Below are 26,133 nucleotides of genomic sequence, written 5' to 3'. Positions count from 1 at the left end.
GCATTGTTAATATGATTTTACATTATCTCATTTAAAAAACATGTTATGCTATGTTAAAATTAGTTTTAAGACATTTTTGCTACAATTGTACAGGCCACATTTTTATCACAACAGCATTGAGATAGATACAAATATGGAATGTTTGTGGAAGCAGAACCAATTTGCTGTTGCTTCAGGCTTATAACAACAGGAATTCAAGTCTCTCCTTTATTCAGTTATATAAATAGGATCCAACTGTTTACAACTGTTTAGTAATGTCTGCTATTTGAACTATTGCTATTGCAGTTGAAGTGGAAATAACATCCTCCACAAAAACCTGTGGGTAACACCAAAAATTCAATACATAATAAATTCCACACCTTTTCCATATTCTGTTATTTCCGCTTTGGATTACAGCCCTGGCAGGTCTTTTCCTTAAATATATCCCTTCTTTACCACCCACCAATTCCACAAATAAAGGTCTTTCTGTCAGCATTGACCAGTGGGTGTGCCTTTCTTGCATGCTGCATCATTCTAATGTGTCTGAAGTTAATTAGGCAAAGAGTTTTCTGTGTAATTGGTTCTCCCAGAAATAGTTCCTAAAGTCTGAATGAAATACTCTAACTACTGTTAGATGTAACTGGCCTGCATGTTAGAATGCATGTCCCAGGTATGGTCTGATTTCTGAAGGCTTATAACTCATACCACCTTAGTGAAGCAAAGCAGGTCTAGTTCTGGTGACTGCCTAGAAACCACATGAATGCCACATGGTGTTCCATGACAGAAGACATGTGGAATATAAATGTATGAAAATAAATAAATAAATAAATAAAAACTTAATATCATAATGATGTTGAAAATATACAGATTGATTATAAGAAAGCATTAGAGCTTTCTCAGTAATATAGTAATTCTCAGTAATATAGTACTTTACATGCTATGTAGTTTTTTCTTGGACACAAAGAAAGATGTCATAATACCTGGTAATCTTAAAGACAAATAGCTAAAAGTAGATTTTTGAGGCTTCCTTTCCCCCTATTGAGGAGGGTAGCAGGAATGTGGGAATGTAACCACATGGGTGAGATTAGTAACAAATGGGAGGAAAGGGAGGTTTATGAAATGATATAGGCTATAGAAAATACCAGCTGAGAAGTTGAAAGGAGTGGGAATAATATAGCAAATGTGTGCTCCAATCTAGAGAGATCCATCTATATAAGCAAGCTTCTGTGTTTCTGTAACAGCTGGATCAGGAGCAACAGGTGCAAATTGGATATGCACCTCAAAATTCATGCTGGAATGAGCATCTGAGTGTGAATGCCATCTTATCAGATATGCATTGCTTTCAGTGAGATATACATTGCTATCAATATTCTTGGAAAATTTATTGTGCTTAAACACATCTTTAAGTGCTGCTAGACCTATATCAGATCACTAGTCTCAACAAGCAGTTCTAGTTGTCTCCAGAAAGTAGAGTGGAAAGGGTTCAAATAAGTGGATAGAGAGAAATTTCCCCCCTAATAATACTGGAAGTTGGGGTCTTCCAATGACATGAATGCTGGAAGATTCACGGTAGACTACATAATGTAATTCATCACACAGAGCACATAGTTAAAATGTAGATTTTGCTCCCACAATATGTAGTGATGGCTACCAACTTGGGTGGCTTTAAATTTATGATGCTAGTTGCCACAATGGTTATATGCTACCTCCACTGTTGGAGGTGGTATGCCTCTGAATCTCTGAATACCAGTTGCTATGAATTAGCTGTTATGCTCAGGTTCTGCTTGCAAGCTTCCCATAGGCATCTGAACTAGATGGACCTATGGCTTGATCCTGCAGTGCTCTTTGTATGTTCTTACAAAGTAAGATTCGTTGGTCTGGAAAATCTCCACATTTGGCATTCTCACAATCGTATTGAATTTTCTTAGCAAAAGTTATTGTTTATATTGGGGAGTAGGAAAATGTGCCTACTGTTAGTGATCCAGTCTTTTCTAATAGTTCTCTGATATTTGAAATGAGCATATACCCAGATGTTTTTGAAAACGCACAGTGGGTCCTGATGAAGTTTCAGATTATATTATTAAACTTATTAGTACTTTTTTGCCACAGGCAACTCACAGTGACTTACAAAAATATATATAATAGATTTATTACATTTGTCATAGCCTCGTGGATTGTTAGCAGGACTTTATTAGACTGAGCTGACAGGAAGAAAGCATTTCCTTAAATTTCTGTTGGTTTAAAAGTTTCCTGCTATGTACTTCAGTGTTGGTTTGTAGACTTGGTTTCTGAAGTGAAAAGAACACCAATGTAGACCAGTTCCCCTGAGCCAATTTTGCTTAAGCACACATCCTTACACATGGCATCCTATTTTGTTTCTTTCAACTGCATGCATTATCAATATTTCAAATATGTTTGAATTTGATTACAACTTTAATACAGAGAGTTCTGTATTAATTTATTATGGGAAGAAGTATTGGATTGTTTAAAGGCTGTGTTTTTTATTTGTAGCACTGAATTAAAATGTGTAGGCCCCATGAGTCACTTCAATTGATTACCTCTAACGGTTATATTTTCTTGTCACATAATATAGAAATGGAAATCAACTATGTGTGTACTGGGACAGTCATGAATGTAATGCTAGACACTTTGCATAATTTATCTTTATTTTTTTACATAAAAATTAACAATGTGCTTTATTTTGAAGACTGTAATGTTACATTATTTCTGCTCCTAGATAATTAAAGCACTTAACATATATTATATGTAATTTTTACCAGTCTCATTTTCCATGCATTATTAATCTGATAGAACAGATATAATTTCTTTCTTATTTTAAAATTCATGTAAAGATTAATTAGATACAAGTTTAATCTTCCATGCCATTCCCTTGGCCAGATTAAAAACATACCCCTATGTTTGTGAGTGAAAATTCACACTTCTTAAAACAGCAATATGTGTACATCAGAAATAAGCAGTTTCACCCAAGTCCATTATGTGTTTGATGAAAAACAACTGTATTAATTCAGATGATACCCAAATTGCATTTTTAAAGCTGATAATTGCCCTTTGCTTTTCCCAGGGCATCACAGGTTAGTATAGATTTTAAACATAGGAAGTTGCCTTCATAGTAAGCCAGGCCATTGGTCCACTTAGCTTAGCATTGTCTACACTGACTGGCAGCAGCTCTCTGGGAAAGAAGGCTTTCCCAGGCCTGCCTGGAGAAGCCAGAAGTTGTACCTGGGACAGTCAACTGAGTCTTCTGGGGGGTGGGAGATAATTCTAGAATCCTAAATGGAGTCCAGATCAACCTAGTGTACAATTCAGCACCAGTACATGAATATAAGACTCAACAGTGGTTGGAAACTATTTATCACATACTTCTCTGCTTAAATGTTAGTTTCTACTTCAAATTCCTGACAATTGTGGTTTGAATACACTAATTTAATGTAGCTACTGCTTTATTCTTCAGAGATACTCCCTGTTACAGAGGGGCTGCTTTGCACCATCCTGCCGCTGCCTGTTCTGGATGTTTTCTGACCACATCACTGTAATTGTTTGCCAGTTTTTTGTTTGTTTGTTTTGTGTGCTTGCAGGTTAGAGTGAGGTTTTTGCTGATTGCTGAGGATTGTTATCTGATTACTAAGTGCAGCAAATATGTGTGTGGTCCAAAACCTTTACTGAACTATAAAACAGACCTTGCTGTGTGCAGTGAGGTCAATGCCAAAGAGGCAATGCCAAAGGGATTTTCTTCTTTGGATCCTTACTTCAGGGATTCACAGGAACATCCCCACAGGGATTCAAGGCCAGGTCCTGTAGGACAAGCAGGGCTGTTGTCCCTGACCCAGGTTGAGAGGCTACATAGCCAGAGGCAGCGGGTGTCTGATTCTGGTGCAGTTTCCTTGAGCGGGAGGCAGGCAGACAAGTTTAGTTAATCTAATTACAGTCTTCTGTCTGGTACTGTAGGGTGTGCTTGTTATTATTAGTCCTTAGCTTATCATCTTTGACCCTAACACCTGCCCTGTACAAAGTGTTATTGGATGGTGTTTCTAAGATGTGTCTGGGTCTATATGTGGCAGAGAGTTACAGTGATACCTCAGTTTCAGTGGTTGTGGGCAGGCAGAGATATAGTTTGAGTGGAGGGCTGATTACCATTTTGGGTGGAGGCCTAGATGTTTTGTCTTTGTTCCCCTTCTCAGCCCCTACACTCATTCAGCAGTTCATGGTATCCTTCCATTGAGTCAGGTGGTGCTATTACTTAATGCCAGGTTGGCCCAGATCAAGACCATGCTCATCCATGATTTGATTGTGGATAAGGGTAGGTAGCCGTGTTGGTCTGCCATAGTCAAAACAAAATAAAAAAATAAAAAAACTCCTTCCAGTAGCACCTTAGAGACCAACTAAGTTTGTTCTTGGTATGAGCTTTCGTGTGCATGCACACTTCTTCAGATACAGATTGATTGTGGAGGAAAGGGCTGACTGGGACTTGGATGGATGAGCTGGATGGCCTTGATTTAACTCAGCTGTGTCATCTGGGTACTTGGTATAGTGTGAGATCAGACTGAAAGGTTGAAGGGGTGGCCTCCCTGATTGAGCTGGTTGAAGCAGTTTTCAGTGTGGTGTTGGATGACCCAAGGGTGATAATCCACGCACAGACTTCTATTGGGCTAGCTTGAGACTTCATGGCTTCAGTGGCAACCATGAGGCTTCCTCAAAGAGTCTTTTCTCCAACACATCAAGCAGGGCATGCCCTTGACGTAGTCTTTCCCCCCAAAAATAAGAAAGATGGACTGAAGGTAGAGGGAATTCATTGTTCTCCCTTGTTATGTCTGGACCATTGTATGGTGAAGTTTGGGTTGATGATGACTGTTGCCTCCCCCCAAAGATGGAAGGCCTGTTTGGATGAGTTGCCTCTGGAGCCTGATAGATTCCTGGATGTCCTAGCAGATTTTTCCCTGGTGGAGAAAGCCCGTTGAAGCACACGTCTCACTGTGGAATGGTGAAATGAGTTGGGCAGTTGACCCATTCATTCCATAGTGTCCTTTCCAATGTTGTGAAAGTTGAATGTTTCCTTGGGAGCAAGCTGCATGAAGACTAGACAAATGGTGCAAGTCTCACTACAAAATCAGTCAATCACAGGTCAGTGCACATAATCCTGCCTACCTGGCAGTATGGGCAACAAAGAGGGCTTACTCTGCAGCCTGCATTGCATCCTTGCATCATGTGGTTGGTGACTCCAGGGAAAGGACCCCTGGAACCTTTGAAGACATGCTGTGAGTGACTGGCTTCACATTATGATGACAAAGTTGCTCAACATCAGAGTGACCTTGACTCAGCCTGGGGCCCACACACCGAAGGAACTGTCCCTTTCCATGTGTTCACAGTGTATGACTTAAGGAAATCTGTGGCACAGAACATGGCCCTTACCACATTTGGTTGCATTTGTGAAATGACCTGCCCAATGAGGTACAGAGCTGTTGTGCTTCTATGACTTTCTCCTCTAGTAAGCCTTTGGCTGGTGAGTAAACAGTGTTGCTTCTATGGATGATTGTTTTTATTGCAATGCTTTTTTCTGAAAGTTGCTTTGACATTTGGAGAGATATGGTAAGAATGTTTTAAAATAAACCCAAGCTGCCAACATGTTGCTTTATGACTCTAAATACTAGAAACTTACTTAATAAAGCAAAATATGAAATTCTAAAAGCTTTTCTCAGAAACCTGGACTCCCTCCAAAATATTTCTCTATTATACTCTCATGATGGAACTCAGGGTGGCATACATAAGGGTTTCCAGATAGACTATATCCCAGTAGATGCCAAAGAATTTGATGCTAGCTCATAAGAGCATGATAAAGTGGCAAGGTGTTGGGGCTTTTATGTGTGTGTAAACCATGGGTTTATGAACTTACATTAGGTTTACTGAAATGAATCTAATATAGTTTTTCCTATATGGAAGGAAGTTTCTGTACTGAAACTGGTGTTTTGTGAATTACTTTATTTTTGTTTGTATTTAACTTTCCTTTCTTGGTATTAAAATAGATTTTTCACAGCTGAAATACTGTTGAGGTGCTCCATATCTTTTTAAAGCAACAATTAATATCAATATTGCCACAAACCCTTACTCATACAGTACAGTGGTACCCCCTGTTATGTACATGATCCGTTCCGGGTCGCGCTACATAACCTGGGTGTACATAACACGAACGAACAAAAAAAGAAAAAGAAAAAACCCGGAAGTTCGTTTTTTTCACTTCTGCACATGCGCAAAGTGCGCAGAACACTTCTGCGCGCCCGCGCGTTGCGCGTGCTCCATGTAGGACTTCCGGGTCGCGGAGGTCCGTAACTCGAACGTACGCAACATGGAGCATACACAACACGAGGTATGATAAGAAAAAATGGAGTGGGGGACGACCTACCTTTGTACAAAAAGATTGTAATTGAGTGAATTGTTGACCTGTTTTCTCCCAAAATGTAAAGTAGCAGTTGCAATTGATTACATTTTATGTATTTGTGAGTACTTAGAAGTCATAAATTTACAGTAGCTCTGGTACAATCTGTAGCAGCAAATTGGGTTTAGTGCTCCAGCATTAGAAAAGCAACATCATAACCATATAGGACACTAATTGCTTCATTTAGTTGAGAAAACCAAGCTTCTTTGTTTTTTAAGGGTGTTTGGGGGAGAATCTTTTGTTATATGTAGGCTGTGGTGTAGATTGTTATACCTGTAGTTAAAATTTATTGTTTGCTATTTCAAACAGGCCTGGCTTTGTGTTTTGCTGAGAAAGGGCCCTTTTTATGACAAGAATAAAGACAGGGATTTATTTGACATGAAGTAAACTGGAAAAGAAGTTTCCTATACTTGTGCCAAACTTCAACAATATTTTATTTGTTGTCTTGCCATCTAGAGTCCTGAAGCACTAAGCCAAACAAACAGATATTTTAAGTCCACAATGAGTGATGTTACCTGGTAGTCCCCGGCACAGACAAGCTGGAAGTAATTTTTTATTTTCAGTGAAACTCCATTATCTGAATGTAATGTGTGCACCTCCTATAATTCCATTCTAGTGCAATCCTTTATAAAATACCATTTATAATTACCGGTAGTTGAATTTCTGAGGTCACTTTGATCAGAGAAGGTGTACACATACTAACAAATTTACCTTGGAAATATATGTATTTGGAATATATGTATAAAGCGAACAGACTTGTATAATTTTACATTTTACACTGTCTAAACGTTCACATGGTTTGCCTTAGGCAACCACTGGTTGAAACCAGTTGCACAGAAGACAAATAATATTGTAGCCTGTGTTAAGTGTATATTTGCTTTGAAACGAATGCACTTGATGTGAATGAATATATGCTTTATAGAAAAGCTATACTCGGGATTTTTAAAGCTAAGCAAAACTATTTTTCTAGCATAGAGCTCTGTTCAATGTTCAGCAGTTATTGAGAAGGCTAGGGAAGATAAGAAGAAAGGCTATTTATATCATGTTTCTTTTTCTTTCTATACTCTATTGAAAAGACCTGCCAGTTTGACAAATAACATGAGCAAGCAAGGAATTATTATATCTGGAGGCTGCAAGGTTTCCTTATCTTAAGCTTGGCTTTTAATAATTATATTTGTGTGGGTTTTTTTGGTCAATGCTAAATCCAACCTTTTTACCCCCTAAGAAAAAGAATGCAAAGAAAGCCCTTGAGCTGGCCCGCCCCCTGATCAAATGAAAATGTATTGTGTGTGTGGCTTTTATTTGCAGGCTCCCCCGCCCCCCGGTCACTATACACATAGATCTTCTTATGTGCTCCAGTAAGCTGTCTGAAACATCCACTGAAATATAGGAACTGGAAGACACTTGAATTTATAGCATAATTGAAGGATCTTGCTGGGAAGCTGTTGTGATAAAATATGTCTGCCTTGTATAGTTCTCATGAAAAAATGTTCCTGAAATAGAATTAATAATTGTTCATCACTTTTATTTTCCTATAAATAATACAACTATCTAAGACTCATGCAATCTAAATAGTATAAGAGCATCTAGTTCCGGCGGCGACGCCATCGCCGGGTGGTCGAAGGCTGCTTCGGGTCCGAAGCGCCTTGTCCATCCCGGGGGTTAGGAGCCGCGCTACCGCAGCGCGCGGCTCCGGTTGGGGTGCGGGAAGAGCGTCCCGCACCCTGGGCTCCCCGGCTGCGCCCGCGGAGGCTCCGAACCCTTCCCCTGCCCCCCTGTAAAGGGGGAGTGGGGGTGAAGGGACAACGGAGCCGGGCTTACGGGGATATGCCCCAACCGGGATGCAAATGCGGCGGCAAAGCCCGCGGTGAGCGTCTAAGTTCTACCTGTGAAGAATGGAGCTAAAGGAACCCGGTGGTCGTGAGTAAATAATCTTGGCAGAAATCGTGTTTTTGGAACGATCCGGGGGGAAGGAGAAAGGCAGCCTGCCTCCCTCCCTTCGAGCCTAAGAAATTAACCAATTTGAGGGATTGCTGCCACAGAACTGGTTATAAAGTATCTAAAATCGATACATGAGACTGGCAAACTTTTTTCTTGGGAAGCTAACTAGCGGAAAATATCTCTATTTAAAGTTGCGGTGTTTGCGCTCCAGCTTAGGAAAATGGCGACGAACAAAGAGACAGGAGAAGAAATATGATACCCACTTCCTCCTCCTCTGCCAGTATGCTGGGTTTCGTCCTTGAACTGGTATTGAACTCTGGACTAACAGATGAACAAAGGCTCACTGCCTTGAAGGTGGAACTACTTTACAGAAAAGTCAAAGTCTTGTGTGGGGGTCTGAAATGGAACCAACTGCCCACAGAGGAGGCTAACAAAACTTTTGACACTTTGGAAGAAAATCTTGTCAAAGAGCTGAGAGGATGGATGGAAAGATGGGAAGAAACGAATGAGCTACTTCGGAGAAGAAATTCGCTTGTTGGGGGTGGCAGCCCCAAGGCGATGTCAAGATTTGCTATATCCAGTCCCCGAGGTGTGAGCTCGGGGGCCAGGGACAGAGAATCAAGGTATATACAAGAAGAAAAGGAATGCTACAAAGAACCGGAGAAGCTGAGAGAGGGAGAGTTGGACACCTCGGAGCTCGTGGCAAGGAGAGCTTTGGACTATGCCTGGATCTGTGGACGTTTGGAGAGGGAAGCTGCATGGAAGTTCAGTGCTGATACCATCAGGAGAAGAAGAATGGACAGAGGGGGTGTGGGGTGAAGTATTAAGCAAAATCTAAAGTAATCTGTTATGGTACTTTGAAATTGGAGGGTGAACACTGTCAACAATAGGGAACATGAAAAGAGATATTTCAAGTTTTTATGTTATTAGCAGCAGTTCAAAGGACAGAAGAGATAGATTTGATGAGGATGATCTGTGAGGATTTATGAGGATGTAGTATAAATAAAGTCGATTTAAGTGGTTTAAGTTTATAGATTAAGACGATTAAGATTAAGATGAAGATTAAGATGAATGTTTTTCTTTATATATATAATTAAGTTTAATTTCTTAAATGAAGAGGTTAAAAAGTAGATTATGGATATAAACTCGAAGGTGAAAAGGCAGGGGAAGTCAACTGTCAAGATTGGAAAAAGAAATTTTTTTTTTTTTTGAGATGTCTAATTAAGAAGGAAAATCATGGCAATTTTTGTATTAGATGTGTAATTGTATTTGTTTTGTATGTGTATAAATGTAGGTGTGGTTAAGGTTGTATGTGGTTATAAGCAAAAATGTCAATAAATTCTTATAAAAAAAAAAAATAAGAGCATCTAGGGGTTCCATGCATTGGAATATGGGAAATACACAACCCGTTCTTAATACCACCCAAGCCTTTTCCTGCACCCATTCATTGTTGGGCTATTATTGGTGGTGACATTATTTTAAGAAACTGCTTTCCTGCTCAAACATTCCTGATGCTACTTACTACTGCCTCTCCCACTAATAGGAAGATAGTGAAATTATGAACCACAGTAATCTTGGCAGGTTCATGGTCTACTGAGGAGTCTAGGTGAAGGTTTTTAATTGACATATTCTAGTTTTTTATTTGCACAGGTGTTGAGCCATAAGGCAGACAGATAACTTGCTTTCTGAGAGCAAGAAAGGGTCTGAAAGGGTGTGTGTTGATGTTGAATGATAGCATAGCTTCTGGTCAGAGGCCATAATTGCCTGAGTTAATATGGAATCATTGAATGAAAGGACTAGCAAGGGCATGAGACCAAGCAAGTGAGAATCTAGGACAAAAATGGAGAAAATGGTAGTTTGGTTGCAGAGTTATGTTGTAGTGTAAATATTCATCTGTTTTGCTTAGGATAAGTGTTCTCAGGAAGTGAGAATTGAATCAATGCGTCTGAGATAGCACAACAGCAACCAGACTTTGGTTTAGGATGGGGATGGTTTAGGACTTCTGAGATTTTAATGCTATTTCATGTTAAGGATTTAAAAAACAAAACCACATTTAAGGAGGACTTTATCACATTGCAAAATACGCTGCTGTTATAGTGATGTGTGAACTAAAAAAAAACCCTTCAAAATGAAAGCCTCCATCTTAGCAGCACATCGGTATGATTATTTGATTAACAGTATTTAATAAGGCATCATTTTGCGTCTACTTGAAAAATGGATAGCATCTTCAAACATGCCACTATACTCAGATCCCTTAGAGCAAGTCCAATCCTTTTACAACAAGAAATATGACACACAACATAGGTGATTGAACAGTGCTATTCCTTTACACTTCTACTTTGGTTTTATTTATGAATTTATTTAGAACAGGAATGAGCACCTTCTTCAGCCGGATCTTCCCCAACCAAGTAGCTGGGGGCTGGACAGTCCTGGCCATTATGTCACTGCTGAACCCCCACATCTGGGTACCCTTTCAGTACTAAAAGTGAGAAAATGTTGGAGGCCTTTCTGGTTACACAGAAGTGTCTATGAGAAGCTTCTTTTAACCTATCATACATGTATGTGCCTTATGTCCTTATTTTGGGGAGGGTGCATATGAAGTACTTGGGACAAGTGAAAGTAAATGTTAGTGGTTGTTGATTTCAAAATGTCAGTTATTGCGAATACTGAGATATATCTTCTAGAACCTTAGTAACAGGAAATCATATTATCTTACCTTGTCTTACTAGCTTGTGATGAATGGAAAATTCTTCCAAAACCGAATCTTCACCGTGATGTGAACAGATTTGGTCACTCTGCAGTTGTCAGCAATGGGTAAATATGCATTTCTAAAAATGAGTCAAAAGAAAATAAACATATTCTAACACACTATCTTAAATATACATTTTTAACGAACAACTGATGTTCTTTGTTATCTTATTAATGATGAGCTTATGAAAGCCAGAGTTGTGTACTCTACTTAAACTGGGAAGACCTGAAATAAAATCCCCATTTAACCATGAAGTTTGCTGGGTATTTTCAGCCATTTACTTTGATCTTGGCCTAATATGGCCTTGCAACACCACTGTGAAGACAAAAGGGTCATGGGAACCTCTGTTTCATTGAACTGACTCCCTTGGTTTGAGGCGGAAAATTGCCAATTTTGTTCACCTGATTGAGAAGATAGAGAAAAGAGAGCTGAAATTGTTTGGATAGGACCTACAGATCTTATGCTTATTTCATTTAAATAGTTACGGACAGTCTTTCTATGTAAAGCTCTCTCATTGTGATTTACATGGTACAACTTTCCAAAATATAACAGTAATGCAAAATATAAATACAAAAGAATTTCAAAAATAACTTTATGCTACATCAAGTTTAAAAGTATAATGATTAAATTTGGAGTTTGATATTTCTTGGTATACCTTGGAACAAAAGTATGTTCAATTATAATTAGCTTCCTGACCTTGGTATTACACTGGGGTGGGAATAAAGCAGTGATAATATATATAGTTAGCATACATAAGAATATTGGAAGCTGTTTGAAATCGATACCATTGATATACTATATTCATCAGTGCTTGAGGGGCAGGAGAGGTGAGAGAAAGTGGAAGAGTTTCATTTCAAAATATCCCAGACTACAATTTGTTCTATGCTTCATTTAGCACCTTTATAAGAACTGTATAATCTATTGGATAACAAGCATGGATTGGTATACTTATAATAAAATAATTGTAGTTGTTTATCACTACCATGATCCTGCTGGCCAGTTTTTAGACAGTTCTACCATACAATTCCACATGATACAGACTTTACTGTTGAAGAGTGCTATCAAAGCTCTGGAAGAATTTATTAGGTGCTACAGGGGACTCTTGGGGGAGGGGGGAAAGAAAAAGATTGGTTGTGCAGGCTGCCTACCACTTCCACAAGTGGATACAGCCTGCTAGAAATGATGTCAAAACTCCTAATAAATGTGAATATACTTTCAAAAGAGTTTTTCAGATGTTCTTTGTAACTTGATGCACGGCAGAGGTAGGCAGGCACTCAAATAGACAGCTTCAACTTTCTTCAAGACCCAGAGAGCTGTTTTTGAAAGTGCCTGCCTCGCCTGGTTCAAATTTTTTTTTGAAATTTTTGTGTAAGCCTGTTCCGTATACCATTCTGGGATTACTTTACATTCATTGAAAAAGTATGAGATTGTTTTAGGTTCACCAGAGAAGGCGAGATACAGAGTGCCAGGCTAGGCTTCTCTGCCCCCTCCATCACCATATATATTTCATTTTATTTCTTTTTGAGGCTAACCAAAACAGTGGGATCTTGCAGAAGGAGGTTAGCTACACACTTTTTAGGACTAGTAAGTGTGAATACTCTCCCAAATAAAATGAGGCAAGAGTCATGGCCTTGGATGATGCATGTCCTTCTAAAATCACAATATTATTTTATATTACTTTATAGGTCCATGTATATATTTGGAGGTTTTTCAAGCGTTCTGTTAAATGACATCCTTGTGTACAAACCTCCCAATTGTGAAGCATTCAGAGATGAAGAGCTTTGTAAAACTGCTGGGCCAGGGTTAAGATGCTTATGGAACAAAAACCGCTGTGTGTCGTGGGAATCTGGTCATGCTAACAACATTCTTAGGGCAAAGTGTCCCAGAAAAACAGGTAAGTGAATTTTACCTTGGTCATTATTATTATTTTAATCATAGCAATGATAGCAGTGCTATGATATCATAGCACTTTCTACAAGTTTAACGAAATGCAAGTATAGACGGATTGGGATTGCACGTGCTAGTGATGCTCTGTAAATATATTCTGATTGTGAATTTAGAAACAGTTTGATAGTGTTATATAAATATTCTTAGTATATTATTAGCCTATGTGTTGCTTTGTGTTTATCTGATTATTCTGCTTTGCAACACGGGGGGGGGGGGGTTGTTGCATAACTCTGTAAATATATTCATCAGGAGGTGTCAAAGTTCCTACATGTGTACATATGTACTAACTGTATAGGTAAGATCCCTGATTGTGCAGGCAGAGTCTATACATGTAGCATTGGTATGCATGGGCTCTCTTGCATTTCTGATGAATGCACGTATGGGACAGGGCCAGCAGCCATAATCCCACTTCCTCCTTTCTATGCAGGTTCTGTATAAGTTTGAAAGGTATTCCTAGAAATGTTTATTACGGTAGCTTCTATAAAGGTGTTTATTCCCAGATAAAAAAGATACAATGTAGATATATTATTTTAATAATTTATTTATTTATTTATACCCTGCCTTCTTCTCTGATAGGGACTCAGGGCAGCTTACAGATAAAAATAAGCACAGCTAAATGTATAATTCCTTTTGTAAACTGAATATGATTTACCTCTGCTGAGTGCCATATAAAGGTATACATACTACATACATACATCCTTTTATTTGTATGCCACCTTTATATCATTAAAACCATGCTCAAGGAGACTTACAACATGAAAGAAATTACATAATTACAAATATAACCAATGATAGTCAAACAATAAATAAAACACATCAAAAAGTATGCAACCAAATTGAATAATGTCCATATTAAATTAGTACAGTGGTACCTCGGTTTAAGAACAGCCCTGTTTATGAACTATTCGGTTTACGAACTCCGTAAAACTGAAGTAGTGTCCCAGTTTGCTAACTTTACCTCGGTCTAAGAATGGAAGCCGAACAGTGGAAGGGCACTGCCGGCGGGAGGCCTCATTAGGGAAAGCGCGCCTCAGTTTAAGAATGGTTTCAGTGTAAGAAAGGACTTACACATGCGCAGATGCGGCCCTGCGGGTTGCGAATGCTGCAGGTTGCGAACGCGCCTCCCGCACGGATCACGTTTGCAACCCGAGTGTCCACTGTATAGCTCCTGTAGCCTTGCCCCACCAACTGTTCTTGAGGGAGCTGCTCTAGGAGAGAAAGGGGCAGTGGAGATGCAGCAGGAAGGAGTAATTAGTAAAAGTTGGGGAGAGGGGGATTTAGAATCAATAAGGATTAATTCTACTGTAGGCATCTATATATATAAAATGCAAGTGTCTCTGCGTCCAGTCCGTGTGTCTCTGGGTTTGCGCAACTGAGCATGTGCCCCAGGGACACAGGGATTGGATGGAGAGAGATCGGGCCACGAGCAGCGTCAGCAGTTGAAGCGGGGCGGTTGAATTGGAATGTCGGCGCTCCAGAAGAGGGAACGGCGCCAGCCGGCTGCCACCGTCCTCAGCGGTGCCTCTGTAGCGCCAAGCCCACAGCAGCCGCCGCCGCCTCCGCAGGTCGCTCAGGAGAGGCGGCCAGCTTGAGGAGGCTGCGGGAGAAGCCGCCGACGCTGCTGCTGCCGCTGTTGCTCCCGCCGGCGCGGCCACCCATCGGGGCGGCGAGACACTGCTGGGCAGGCCTCCTTGGCCCGACCGCCTTGCCGCCTCTCTCCTCCGCCCACACCCCTTCCCCTCAGGCAGGCACGGGCTGAGGGCGGGCTCGCAGACCCTGCTGCTGCTGCCTCCGACGCTGCTGCTGCTGCCGCTGTTGCTCCCGCCGGCCCGGCCGCCCATCGGGGCGGCGAGACACTGCTGGGCAGGCCTCCTTGGCCCGACCGCCTTGCCGCCTCTCTCCTCCGCCCACACCCCTTCCCCTCAGGCAGGCACGGGCTGAGGGCGGGCTCGCAGACCCTGCTGCTGCTGCCTCCGACGCTGCTGCTGCTGCCGCTGTTGCTCCCGCCGGCCTGGCCGCCCATTGGGGCAGCGAGACACTGCTGGGCAGGCCTCCTTGGCCCGACCGCCTTGCCGCCTCTCTCCTCCGCCCACACCCCTTCCCCTCAGGCAGGCACGGGCTGAGGGCGGGCTCGCAGACCCTGCTGCTGCTGCCTCCGACGCTACTGCTGCTGCTGCTGCTGTTGCTCCCGCGGAGGGAATCTGAGGCAAAGCGGGCGCGGGCAGGGCGCGCGTCGGCAGACCCCCAAGCTGCGCTCCTGGGCCAGTGAGATTGGGGGGCGGGCGGGTTTGAGGCGGCGGCAAGGGTTGCAGCAGCCCGGCCTGCCTGTCGCCTTCCACGGCATTCAAAGCGCAAATGGCACCGAAATGAGTCGCGGGGTGGCGGACAGAGCATAGCCGTAGGCAGTGGGACAAACGCAAGGAGATACCAGTGTGGAAAGAGCCCTGCGGGTGTGCCCGCCCGCGCCCCGGCGACCTGCACAGCCCGACCCTGCGCTGCCAATCCTGGGGGAGCTCAACTGCCCAAGAAGCGCACATGGGAGGATGGCAGCCTAAGGCTGAGCGGGATAGGGAGGCGCAGCGAGAGCATAGAAACAAACAAAACAATACACACATTTTGTGACAGGAAATAAAAAAAGAGCTCCCTAATGTGGGCTTTTGCATTTTTATTGGGGGTCCTAGCAACCTAAAAGGTAACTCTGCTTCAGGGGAGAAGGTACCATGCCTGTCTTTAAAAATAAAAAAAAACAACAACTTTGCTGCAGCCCCCTCCACATATGTTCTAGCGCCCGTTATTTTAACGGGCTGAAACCACTAGTTAATATTATAAAGATACAGTTGATTTCTTTTTAAAAACGGAAATTTCTTTTAGAAAAGATAAAAAAAATAATGCAAGGGAAGCAGCACAAAGCATGTAAAACCAGAAAATATTTGAGAAGTGGTATGAATTGGAGATGATATATTGTAAGGGCTTTTTCAGGGCACAAGAAGATACCTCTTGAATAAGGACAAAACAGTTCTTTAGTTATTGAGAACCTCATAAATAAAAGGTAAAAAGATGAGATGTGAATGCTGGACTGAAAGGTGAGGTAAAATGAAAGGTCTTTGAAAAGTGTAAGAGTAAGGATGAGATGCTTGAAAAGCATAAAGAAAGGCCATCATGGGCTTTGTGATAAGCAGAAGAGTTAGAAATGAATGTGTCAAGGATCAGAATGTAATAAAGGATTTCAAATATAGGAAAGAGTGTGATGACATGATTGAAGCAGGAGGCTGCAGTTGAATTTTGACGTAAATTTGGTTCAGGCAGGTGGCTTTTTCCTGAAGTAACCTCTTGATAGTATTTCATGGTCTGCCTCTCATGGTTTTCCTTGGTGAAATGAGTAAAATGATTGCTCCTCTTTGAGCTTGTACAACGCTTGTGATAAATTAAACTTTTCTATGAATACTTTAAGACAGATTTAATTTTATTTTGAGTCAAGCAGGCCTCTTTTTGGACACTGATTTAAATCCTACACATTGATCTCTCAATAGGTCCTTTTCTAACAGAACCTCTTTTTATTAGCCTTTTGTATGGTTAAGCCCATTCCTGTAGTGTAGCTGAAATCCAGTGAGACACAGTTATCTCTGATCCACAAGTTTACTTAATAGCATTTCACCTGCCAAGGTGCTGGTATAAAAAGATCTTCTGAGAGCACACTATACTGCAGTTCAGCATTCAAGTTGCATTCCCAGTATTCCCTGCATTCCCAGCCCTCACCCACCTTACATTTGGAGTCACTTAACTTGTAGCTGCTCTTCTTCCAAGACTTCTGTGTTTATCTAGGACTTTATTTGAAGAAAACCCACCCTCCAAATATGTTGCTTGTCAGCAAGCTTTTATCTCTTTACCTCTCCCTTTCTCCCTATTTTAGCATTATACATCATCTTCTTCTTCTTCTTCTTCATAAGTAGTAGTAGTAGTAATTTTTTATGTTGTGAACCACCCTGAGACCTGTGGGTATAGGGCAGTATACAAATTTAATTAATAATAATAGATAAATAAAATGTATGTCAATGGCAGCTATAACTGAAGCCCAGCATAGGTGTTACAAATTAAATGGCTATAGTCTGCATGCCAGTTACTGTATATTCTGGCGTATAAGACTACTTTTTAATCCAGGAAAATCTTCTCAAAAGTCAGGGGTCGTCTTATATGCTGGGTGGAGAATCTGCCGTCGAGTATATCTCAAACTCTATATTTTAACTGGAAATGTTGGGGGTCGTCTTATATGCCCAGTCGCCTTATACGCCGGAAAATATGGTATATGCTTCATGACGTCCACTTGAAAAGTGATATATATTGTAAATAAGTAAACATTTAGCTTTGCCTGGGTAGATCTGGGTTCAAATCCCCTTTTGGCCACGAAGCACAGTTGGTGTCCTTGGCCCAGCCATGATTTCACAGCTTAACATTTTCATAGAGTTTCTGTGAGTGTAAAGTGAGGCAAAGGGGCACAAAGTTTGCAACTCTGACCTTTTTTCATATTTGGTTATATGTCTTTGGCTGAACATATGGTTACAAAATAAGTAGAAGCTGTGGCCGACCTCTATCTCATGGGCTAGCTCGGTTCTGGTGACACATGTCAGCCACAGAAAGGATCCATTTTGATTAGTTTCTCAGTCCAGGTAGATGCTTGTTTTAAATTGTGCAATAAAGAAAAATAAATAGCTACCCCCCCTTTTGCTAAATAAATGAAGAAGTCAGCACAAAAGTAGTTTCTAGCACATTTGTGTCAGAGTAGAGTTAGAAAGAGAGTTAGAATGTTCACAGAGGCAAGGGTTAAGTTATGACTCCAACTCGGGGGAGGGGAGGTACAAGCCAGTCCTCACAGGAGGTTAGAAAAAGAGCGGGAAAAGCCTTTTGAGAGTTGCTGGTCAGGGGAGAAGCAGAGCTCAGAAGGTATCTGAACTGAATGACTCTGTGGAGTGATAGTTGAAGTTAAGAACTATTTATAAATACTGTTTGTGAATTCTTAATAAAAATTATAAAGACCAAGAGACGTTTGTGTGGTAATGTGAAGAGGAATCGACCAGCCCTGACAATTTGTATACAGTATTTGGGCACATCTCATGCTTTGGATTTTGTTTCAAGAAGGATTTTTTTTATTGGCAGAAATCCTTCAAGAAAAGTGTTGCAGACAGATAATGGGGTATAAATAACATGTAGTTAACATGTTTAGCTTCATGTTAAGAAACTTTATTCTCAGACTCAAGGTCATACTTACAATGAATAAATGCTGGGTGTTGTTTCCAGCAGCTGTTAAAAACGTGTGAATTAAAAAGTGCAACATCCTTTGTCTCTCATCTTGATGCTTCACCATGTTTTTCGTTTGTATTATAGCTGCGGCAGATGACAGATGTTACAGATATGCAGACTGTGCCAGCTGTACTGCCAATACAAATGGCTGTCAGTGGTGTGATGACAAGAAGTGCATTTCTTCAAACAGTAACTGCAGTGTGGTGAGTATTTATATGTGGCAGTTTCATTAATGACACTGCTTTGTAACCATTTATTTGCTCTTTTGGTGCCTTCAAAATGTAAATGTCACATTATAATCAGATGCTTGAAATACATACGAAATTAACTTCATCATAAATTAATTGCAAAGACGTAATAATATAATTGGAAAGAGAAATAATGAAAGTAATAGAACCACCTCCTTTACAAATTGGTTTGGCCAATCAAGCACGTAGTTTAAGCCTTAGCTGACAATCGACATCATCTAGAGTTGTCTGAAATTTTCTTACATGGCCATTTGGGAATTGTGGGGTTATCATCTAGGAAAAAAGTACACCTGAGCTACCTCTTATTCATAATCATCTTCATCTTAAAAGCCCTGTCTAACCTGCTGGATTTCTAGACATAGCAAAGTTAATGAATATTAAGTAGTTGTTCAATCTTTCTCAAAAGAAGAATATAATAAAAATCCTTAACTATTGTAGCTCATCTCAAAACTTTGTTCACTATGGATATATCCAAAAAGTTAAACAAGTATGGCCTAAAGTGCAAGTGCACTTCCAGCATGACTGCTCTTGGATGCCTCCTTAATGAAAGATAGAGGGTTGTGATGCAAGACAGGGCATTCTTGGTGGTGGTCTCCCATTTATTGAACTGGCTGCATGGTGGTTATATTTATACATCAATTGAAAATATTTTTGTTTTTCCAGGCTTTTGGTTCATAATTGGTTTTCTGTTGCTGTGTGTGTGGCCCCTTTAGGTTTTACACTGATGTTCTGTTGTACTTCATGTAATGTAATGATTTTATGGCTGTTTTTTTTATTTTAAGACGGTAGTTTAATGATTTTTTTATATGAAGCTGTGCTGTGCTTTGGACAGGAGGAAGTCTAGGGTATAAAGAGATCTAAACAAACAAACAAACAAACAAACAAATTTTACAGGCTGAGTTTAAGATAGAGCCACTGAAGATATACATATTATATTAAGTTTATGTATCTTGAACTAAAATATTGTTCTTAAATAAGAACTAATATCAATTTTTAAAGTGTGCCAATCTTCACCGTCTTTGCTGTTAAAATAGCTCTCTGGGGTAGTTCAGTGTTGCCCACCCTTAACTGAGATTAAAACAAATACATGGCCTCCAGTTTAATGCTATACCTGCTTACTCAGCTGTAATTCCCATTGAGTTCAGTGGGAGCTTAACTCCCGGTAAATGTGTTTAGGATTTCAGCACAGATCACCTAGTGAATCTAGCAACATTGTCCTGTTTTCTTCTTTCTTTTTGGTCTGCTACCTTGAATGCACATGGCAATCTATGGTAAATAAGAACATTAATTTAATCATTTAATTTGTGAGATACAGCAATAGTGACACATTTAGGGATTTGCAATTCTCCACGTTTATAAACAGATACATATATATCTCCACAGTTAACTTTAACACAGCAATGTGAATACATTAATGTTTCCTCTTATTACTATTAAGTAGTGTTTTTAAAAAAACGTTTTCCTAGCTTCATGTGTTTTCTATAGTATATAAAACTGTAAGAAAATGAAGGGGGGGAAATCTACCACTACTTTACTTTTTGCATTTAAAAAAAAGATTCCACCTTTGCACCTACTCCTAACCACCCTGATACATGTTCCCTTGAGAAGAAACATGAAGATTATTATCAAAAGTGATTGACTTTACTTATGTGTTATCAGTGACATACAGTAGTGCTTTTGACAGCACAGTAAAATTACTTGCGATAAGGCAAACCCTTTGAAGCACATCAAAATGCTGTGGGTATTTTTCATGAGTTGATAAAAACATTTATAGCAATGATAAATATTTCTCTTTTAAAAGCAAACAAATATTAGAAAAAAACTGCATGTAATGATTTTTAAAAGGAAGTTCCAAATCTCTGGTTATGTGATATTTCATACGTGGTGCTTAGAAATGCAAAGGTAAAAAATCTACCGGTAGATAGGAAATGAAAAAAGAGAAGGACTAAAGCAAGAATATTGCATTACTAGTATTTATCATTTAAGGCCTGTTAGGCAAGGACAGCTGGATAATGAGCAGAAATTATACTTTAGACTTTCCCCACACCATATATTATCTTTATTGAGAAAGCAATGAAGCTGAAATTCCAAACAGGTCAGGAATGCTAAACCGCAGAAAACATAGTTGAAATGTAAAGTGTGTTAAAGCTCATCTTGCTTAATCATTTGCTGTTGCCTGCAGCCCACTGTTTTACCTTCAAAAAACGGACCTGGTCCATTTTATACTCTGTACATGACAGTAGGTGCACAGGGCCAGTGTAGCTCTCTGTGTGCACATGATGGTGGGTATATGTGTTACCAATCTGGGTGGGTGACAGGGGATTCTTTTCCGCTTGCAGCTGTGTTCAATATACAGAAATATGGTAGAAAACTAGATTACCTCCCAAGCTTGTGAATAATGTGAATGATTTTTTGGCTATTGTAACGTCAGATAATTTGTTAGGTTTTTTTGTAACATTAGACCATACCTTTGTATCCAAAAAGGGAAATTCTAGTTGCTTCTGGGATATACAAAGCTCATATATCTTCAGCATAATTCTTGACATTGTGATTGAAATTGTTACTATTTAGCAAATAGTTTCTAGCAGGCCAGAGCAATCTAAACTATTTGGATTTATTCAGACATAAAAAGGCAACATTATATTAATATACTAGGCATATATTGCTAAAACTGTACTAAATTTTAAGATACAGACATTTAATACTTCTCCTGCTACTTATTCCCTATGCCCAGTTTTTAACTGCAAATTTTGAGTGCAGTGTTTCAGGAACTTTATCCGAGTAGGCTAAAATAAAACACATTATTATACATGTTCACTCTATGGTCTGGTAAGCCACAGTAAGCTGTGTTATTGCACACCTCTCTCTTCCTTCTTTCCTGGCACAATTGCAAGAAGGACTTTTGAAAGTTCTCACTTCCACATTAGATTAGTTTGTTGTGTTATCCAAACCTGAAAACTGTGGTTAATTTTAACTGTGATTTATTTGAAACAATTGAGCTTCAAACCATGGGTTATCAATATGGCATGTTTAAACAAACCATACTGAAAGTCAGACAACAAACTAAACTGTGGTGAAAAGTAATTGGAACAACAACAACAACAACAACAACTTGTATACTGCCCTTCACCTGAAGATCACAGGGCGGTTCATAACATTAAAGATAACAACAGAAGTCCCTGCCAGAGGTGGAGGGTTCCAGCACACAAGTCCAAGGCTTGCTGTGGCTCATTCTCATCATGCTACACTGTGATTTGGTGTCTGGAGGCAGGCAGTATCTTTGAATATGCGATTCAGATCTTCATTAAATAATGCTTTGCTGATTCCTGCATGGTATATCCATTCACATGAATTGTTAACAGTTCTCATCATTAAACTATGTTGTAGCCCTGGAATTAATTGTATCAGAGATCTGTGAGATCAATTTTGAATATTAATGGAAAACCCTTTCCAGGCAAAGACCGTAACATTGTAACTTGGTATGAATGACAGGCCAAATACAAACCAGTTCATATAAATTGGGCAAACTAATGGCGTGGTTTGCTTTTCCCTGCATTGAACAATGACATTTCCTTTTGTTTACAGTTACAGGTGGGTAGCCATGTTGGTCTGCCATAGTCGAAACAAAATAAAAAAAAATCCTTCCAGTAGCACTTTAGAGACCAACTAAGTTTGTTATTGGTATGAGCTTTCGTGTGCATGCACACTTCTGACGAAGTATCTGAAGAAGTGTGCATGCACACGAAAGCTCATACCAATAACAAACTTAGTTGGTCTCTAAGGTGCCACTGGAAGGATTTTTTAAATTTTGTTTCGACTTCCTTTTGTGTTCACATGAACATAGGCAAGCTATAGGGATGACTCAGAAATACTTGCCTGAGTGCCACATAATTTCTTAATGAAAAAAGGACCTTTAGTTGAAATGCTATTCCTCTCTTCACCTGTAACAGGAGAAGTCTGGCTCCATGAGGGAAATTCAGCGTTGTGCTCGTCAAATCATTCTGTCTGTGCAAGCATTTCAGCTTGCCAGATGTAATGATTCCCCCTATTTTCACCCTGCATTCTGTTTAAGTTATCCCAGCCCCCAAGCCAATTTTTTTTGGGGGGGCATGTGGGGGTAGGAGAGAATGGGGCAAAGTGCCATTGCATTAGCAGAAGTCATTGTGCAGGGCTTCCACTGATGTGACTAGTTCGATGAATCCCATTCCATGACTCCTAGCACATCCTTCTACCTTAACACAAAAGTACATACTTTGGGTGTTGTACTCTACGCTCACTTAATTCCTCTCAGAACTGAACTTGATTCACATACTTGTTTAGATAATCATTTCGTAGCTTTGAAAGCTGAGACACAAACAAGCTTTGTGTCAATCCAAACAACCCCTTCTCTCAGCCCACTGTGATTAAACCTACAAGTCTTCAATTAAACATATATTCCTGTTTCCAGGTGCAGAGGAAGCCTCCTCGCTACCCGGGGCGGTGAACAGAGGCACTCCCTGGGGGCGGGGCGTCCTGACGTCGCGTCCTGACGTCACGGTGCAACGTCAGGACGGAGTGAGCATGCACCAAATCCGGCGCATGCTCACTCCGCCGCTGGGCCACCGCCGCTCCTGCAGTGACCTTGCGAGCCGCTGAACAATCGGCGGCTCGTGGGGCTGCTGAGTGTGAGCGGCGGGCCCCGGACAGGCAGAGGGGTGGCACTGGCTGACGGGCCCCGGACAGGCAGAGGGGCAGCGCGGCCTCGCTCCGTGGCTTGCCCGCAGGCCGCTGAGCAGGTTTGCCAGCAGGCTGTGGGGCGAGGCTGCCTCGCTCTGTGGCTTGCCCGGGCCCGCCGGCAGGGTGGGGTGGGCGGGGTCGTCCCAAGTGTCACCCCCCTCCCCTGGAACCCGGGGTGCCCCGCCCCCTACGCCCCGCCCTCTGCCTGTTTCTATTTCATTCAGATTGGGAAACTATGATTACCTGGGTTGGAACAAGCCAGTACCTTAAACAGTGGTTTTGAAGTTGGTTTAAGGTTCTTCCAAACTTTTTGGCTAAAGGGTAGGTTATAAATGCCTTGAAATATATATAAACATAAATATTAATAATTTTGTCACTCTGAAAAGGAAGGAAGCAACGGACTGTGTGTGCGTGTGTGAGGACAACAACAATATCTCTTATTATCAGCCAAACAAAAACTCTATAGCTGTATAAAAGATAATTCTTGTTTTGAGATCCAGCAAATCAGGACTCAAGGATGAAATGGAAAAACAAATATGAGGGGATAGTCTTTCTATACCTTTTGTAGGTAAATGTGGCTGTTTAGATATCTTAGAATCATTGTGCAACTTTTAATAAGAAAACACAAGCATTCACAGAAACTTATGCAGAATATGAACTGTCATTTGTAGTGTTGATAAAGAACAAGGGAGTATTTAAAGTAGCCAGAAACTGGCATAAACAAAACAAACCTTGAAGTATTTCAATAAGTTGGGCAACTGTAGATGCTTCTTCAGATCTTAAGGGGATAAACTAATGAACATACTGAGCTGCTAGCAATTATTTTTGATAAGTCATGGAAAACATTGAAGGCATCAGATGATTTTTTTTGTGGGAGGAGGTGGAACAAACAGTTTCAGTTTTATCAGGATGAAAATATAAGACCAACTACTGCCATGTGAGTCGAACTGGGTTTTGAGGTGACATTGGGTCCAGGCAGCAGCTTTATTTATGACTGTTTTGAACTGTGGTGTTAACCCCCAATTATTCAGGTGTGGAGAGAAAGTCCTGGGAATAGATGCCAAAAAGTATAGCGCAGAGCTTTCCAAACTGTGTGTCGCGACACATTAATGTGTTGGCTGCAGTTTGTTGGTGTGTTGCACAAATGCTCCCTGCACACCTCCCAGGGCTGGAAAGGGGTTAGTTTAACCTCTGGCTTGCTAGGAAAACTGGATTACTGTGTTGCATAATGATGCATGTCTAAAAAGTGTGTCACCAACATGAAAAGTTTGGAAAGCTCTGGTGTAGTGGGTCTGTATCATAGATGCTTATGTAGATTTCGCTTTGTGCACATGCAAATTTACCATTCATGAAACAACATCCCACTCAAGAAGATAGTGGGACTTCCTGGAATATATCCTCCCACTATGTAAGAAAATATGAGAGTTGGAAATTAGTCTGTTTATTCATACCCTTCTATTTATGTATTTTTACACGTACACCTATAATAAAACTTGTGCAACAGATGCTAGCTCAGACTAAGACCTTAGTGTTAACAAGAACCACCTATTGGATTTGCATTTACACTAGGCTACTAGTGTAAATTGGATTTAAAGGAAATAAAGCTTGGAAGCAGGTGACTATGGAGAATACAGACAGTAGTTATTAGTAGTTCTTTTTCAAGTCAAACATTGTTAAATAGCCTTTGGTTATCTATAGGCAGAAAACCATACTGTGAAACCAGTAAGAATACTTTTTTTCCTAAGCTTTTTTTTTACCCTCAATGCTGCTTACTACCATATGGGTTCATTTTCAAAAGCAGCCTGAACTTTTCAGGATTTTGACATTGCGATAATGACATGTTAACAAGGAATATTAGGTGAGGACAGTGTTAAGTGAGCAGATGGTGCTTACTTGCAATTTAAAATTCATTGTAATGTACCTCACAGGCAGCATTGTCAATAATGTATAATGGCTGAGCCAAACTAAATGCAAATAGGTATAAAAAGGTCTTCTGAAATTCATCTGTGCATTTTTTACAGACTTACCTTCTGTTGCTTTGCATATTTTGCTCTAGCTAATTGGTTATGCACATAGCTCTGTAGAGTTCTTATATCTAAACACCTTGTAATACCTTTCTTCAATACCTTAAAAATAATTTGTGATTCATGGTATTCCACATGGTTCAATATGATCTTGTCTACAACTGGTATTTTTAAAAATGAATGTAGTATTTAAAAAGGACAGTTTTCCTAATTCTCAATATTAAGATTGCTGTACCAACACTGTACTACTGCTATACAGACAATTGCTTTGTCCTTTAAATCATTTTATTTAATAATCTATGTGCTTTTAATTGGAAAAAGAAAAGATGGCACAGGTCACTTAATTCAAAATACTGCAACGAAAAGATTTCCTACACTTCATTCCTCCCTCCACAAACACTTATCTGTTCTCCCCCACAGAAGGAAACATCACTGTTTCCATTGTACATATGTTATGGCAGCTGGGTTTTTTTCCTTCAAAAACCCCTATCATGTTCCCCCCTTAATCTGTTTTTCTCTGTAGGCAGCATGCTTCATTCCTTTCAGCTTTTCCCCAGATGTCACACATTCTAAACTCTCCTCATTTTTTGTTGCTTTCTTCTTAAGGCTAACTCTCACTTTACATTTTATGTTCTAGCATGGATGCCTGAGCACAGAATAAACTAAGTTCTAATTAAGTGTGAAGGGAGCACCCAGGTAAAATTTGATGTGTGTCCATTACATTACTTGGAACTGGAGGCCTATGCTTTCTTTTGTTCTTCTATTCTAAAACTTTATTTTTCATTT

At 40.3% G+C, this 26,133-nt stretch overlaps 1 protein-coding gene across 4 annotated transcripts in view; it reads left to right on the top strand.

Annotated features, from left to right (window-relative positions):
* The window catches only part of ATRNL1 (attractin like 1), a 505,113-nt gene that overhangs the window by 94,017 nt on the left and 384,963 nt on the right, over positions 1-26,133 (top strand). For all 4 annotated transcript variants that reach the window (XM_033149571.1, XM_033149570.1, XM_033149569.1 and 1 more), the window contains 3 exons: positions 11,098-11,182; positions 12,803-13,011; positions 18,444-18,562. In XM_033149571.1, coding sequence (XP_033005462.1) covers positions 11,098-11,182; positions 12,803-13,011; positions 18,444-18,562 — 413 coding nt within the window. The remainder of the gene's footprint in view (positions 1-11,097; positions 11,183-12,802; positions 13,012-18,443; positions 18,563-26,133) is intronic.

Source organism: Lacerta agilis, chromosome 5 (assembly GCF_009819535.1).
Source record: "Lacerta agilis isolate rLacAgi1 chromosome 5, rLacAgi1.pri, whole genome shotgun sequence".
NCBI lineage: Eukaryota > Metazoa > Chordata > Lepidosauria > Squamata > Lacertidae > Lacerta > Lacerta agilis.
The sequence above is the reverse complement of the archived record's forward strand: the minus strand, read 5'-3'. Positions and strand labels throughout refer to the sequence as shown.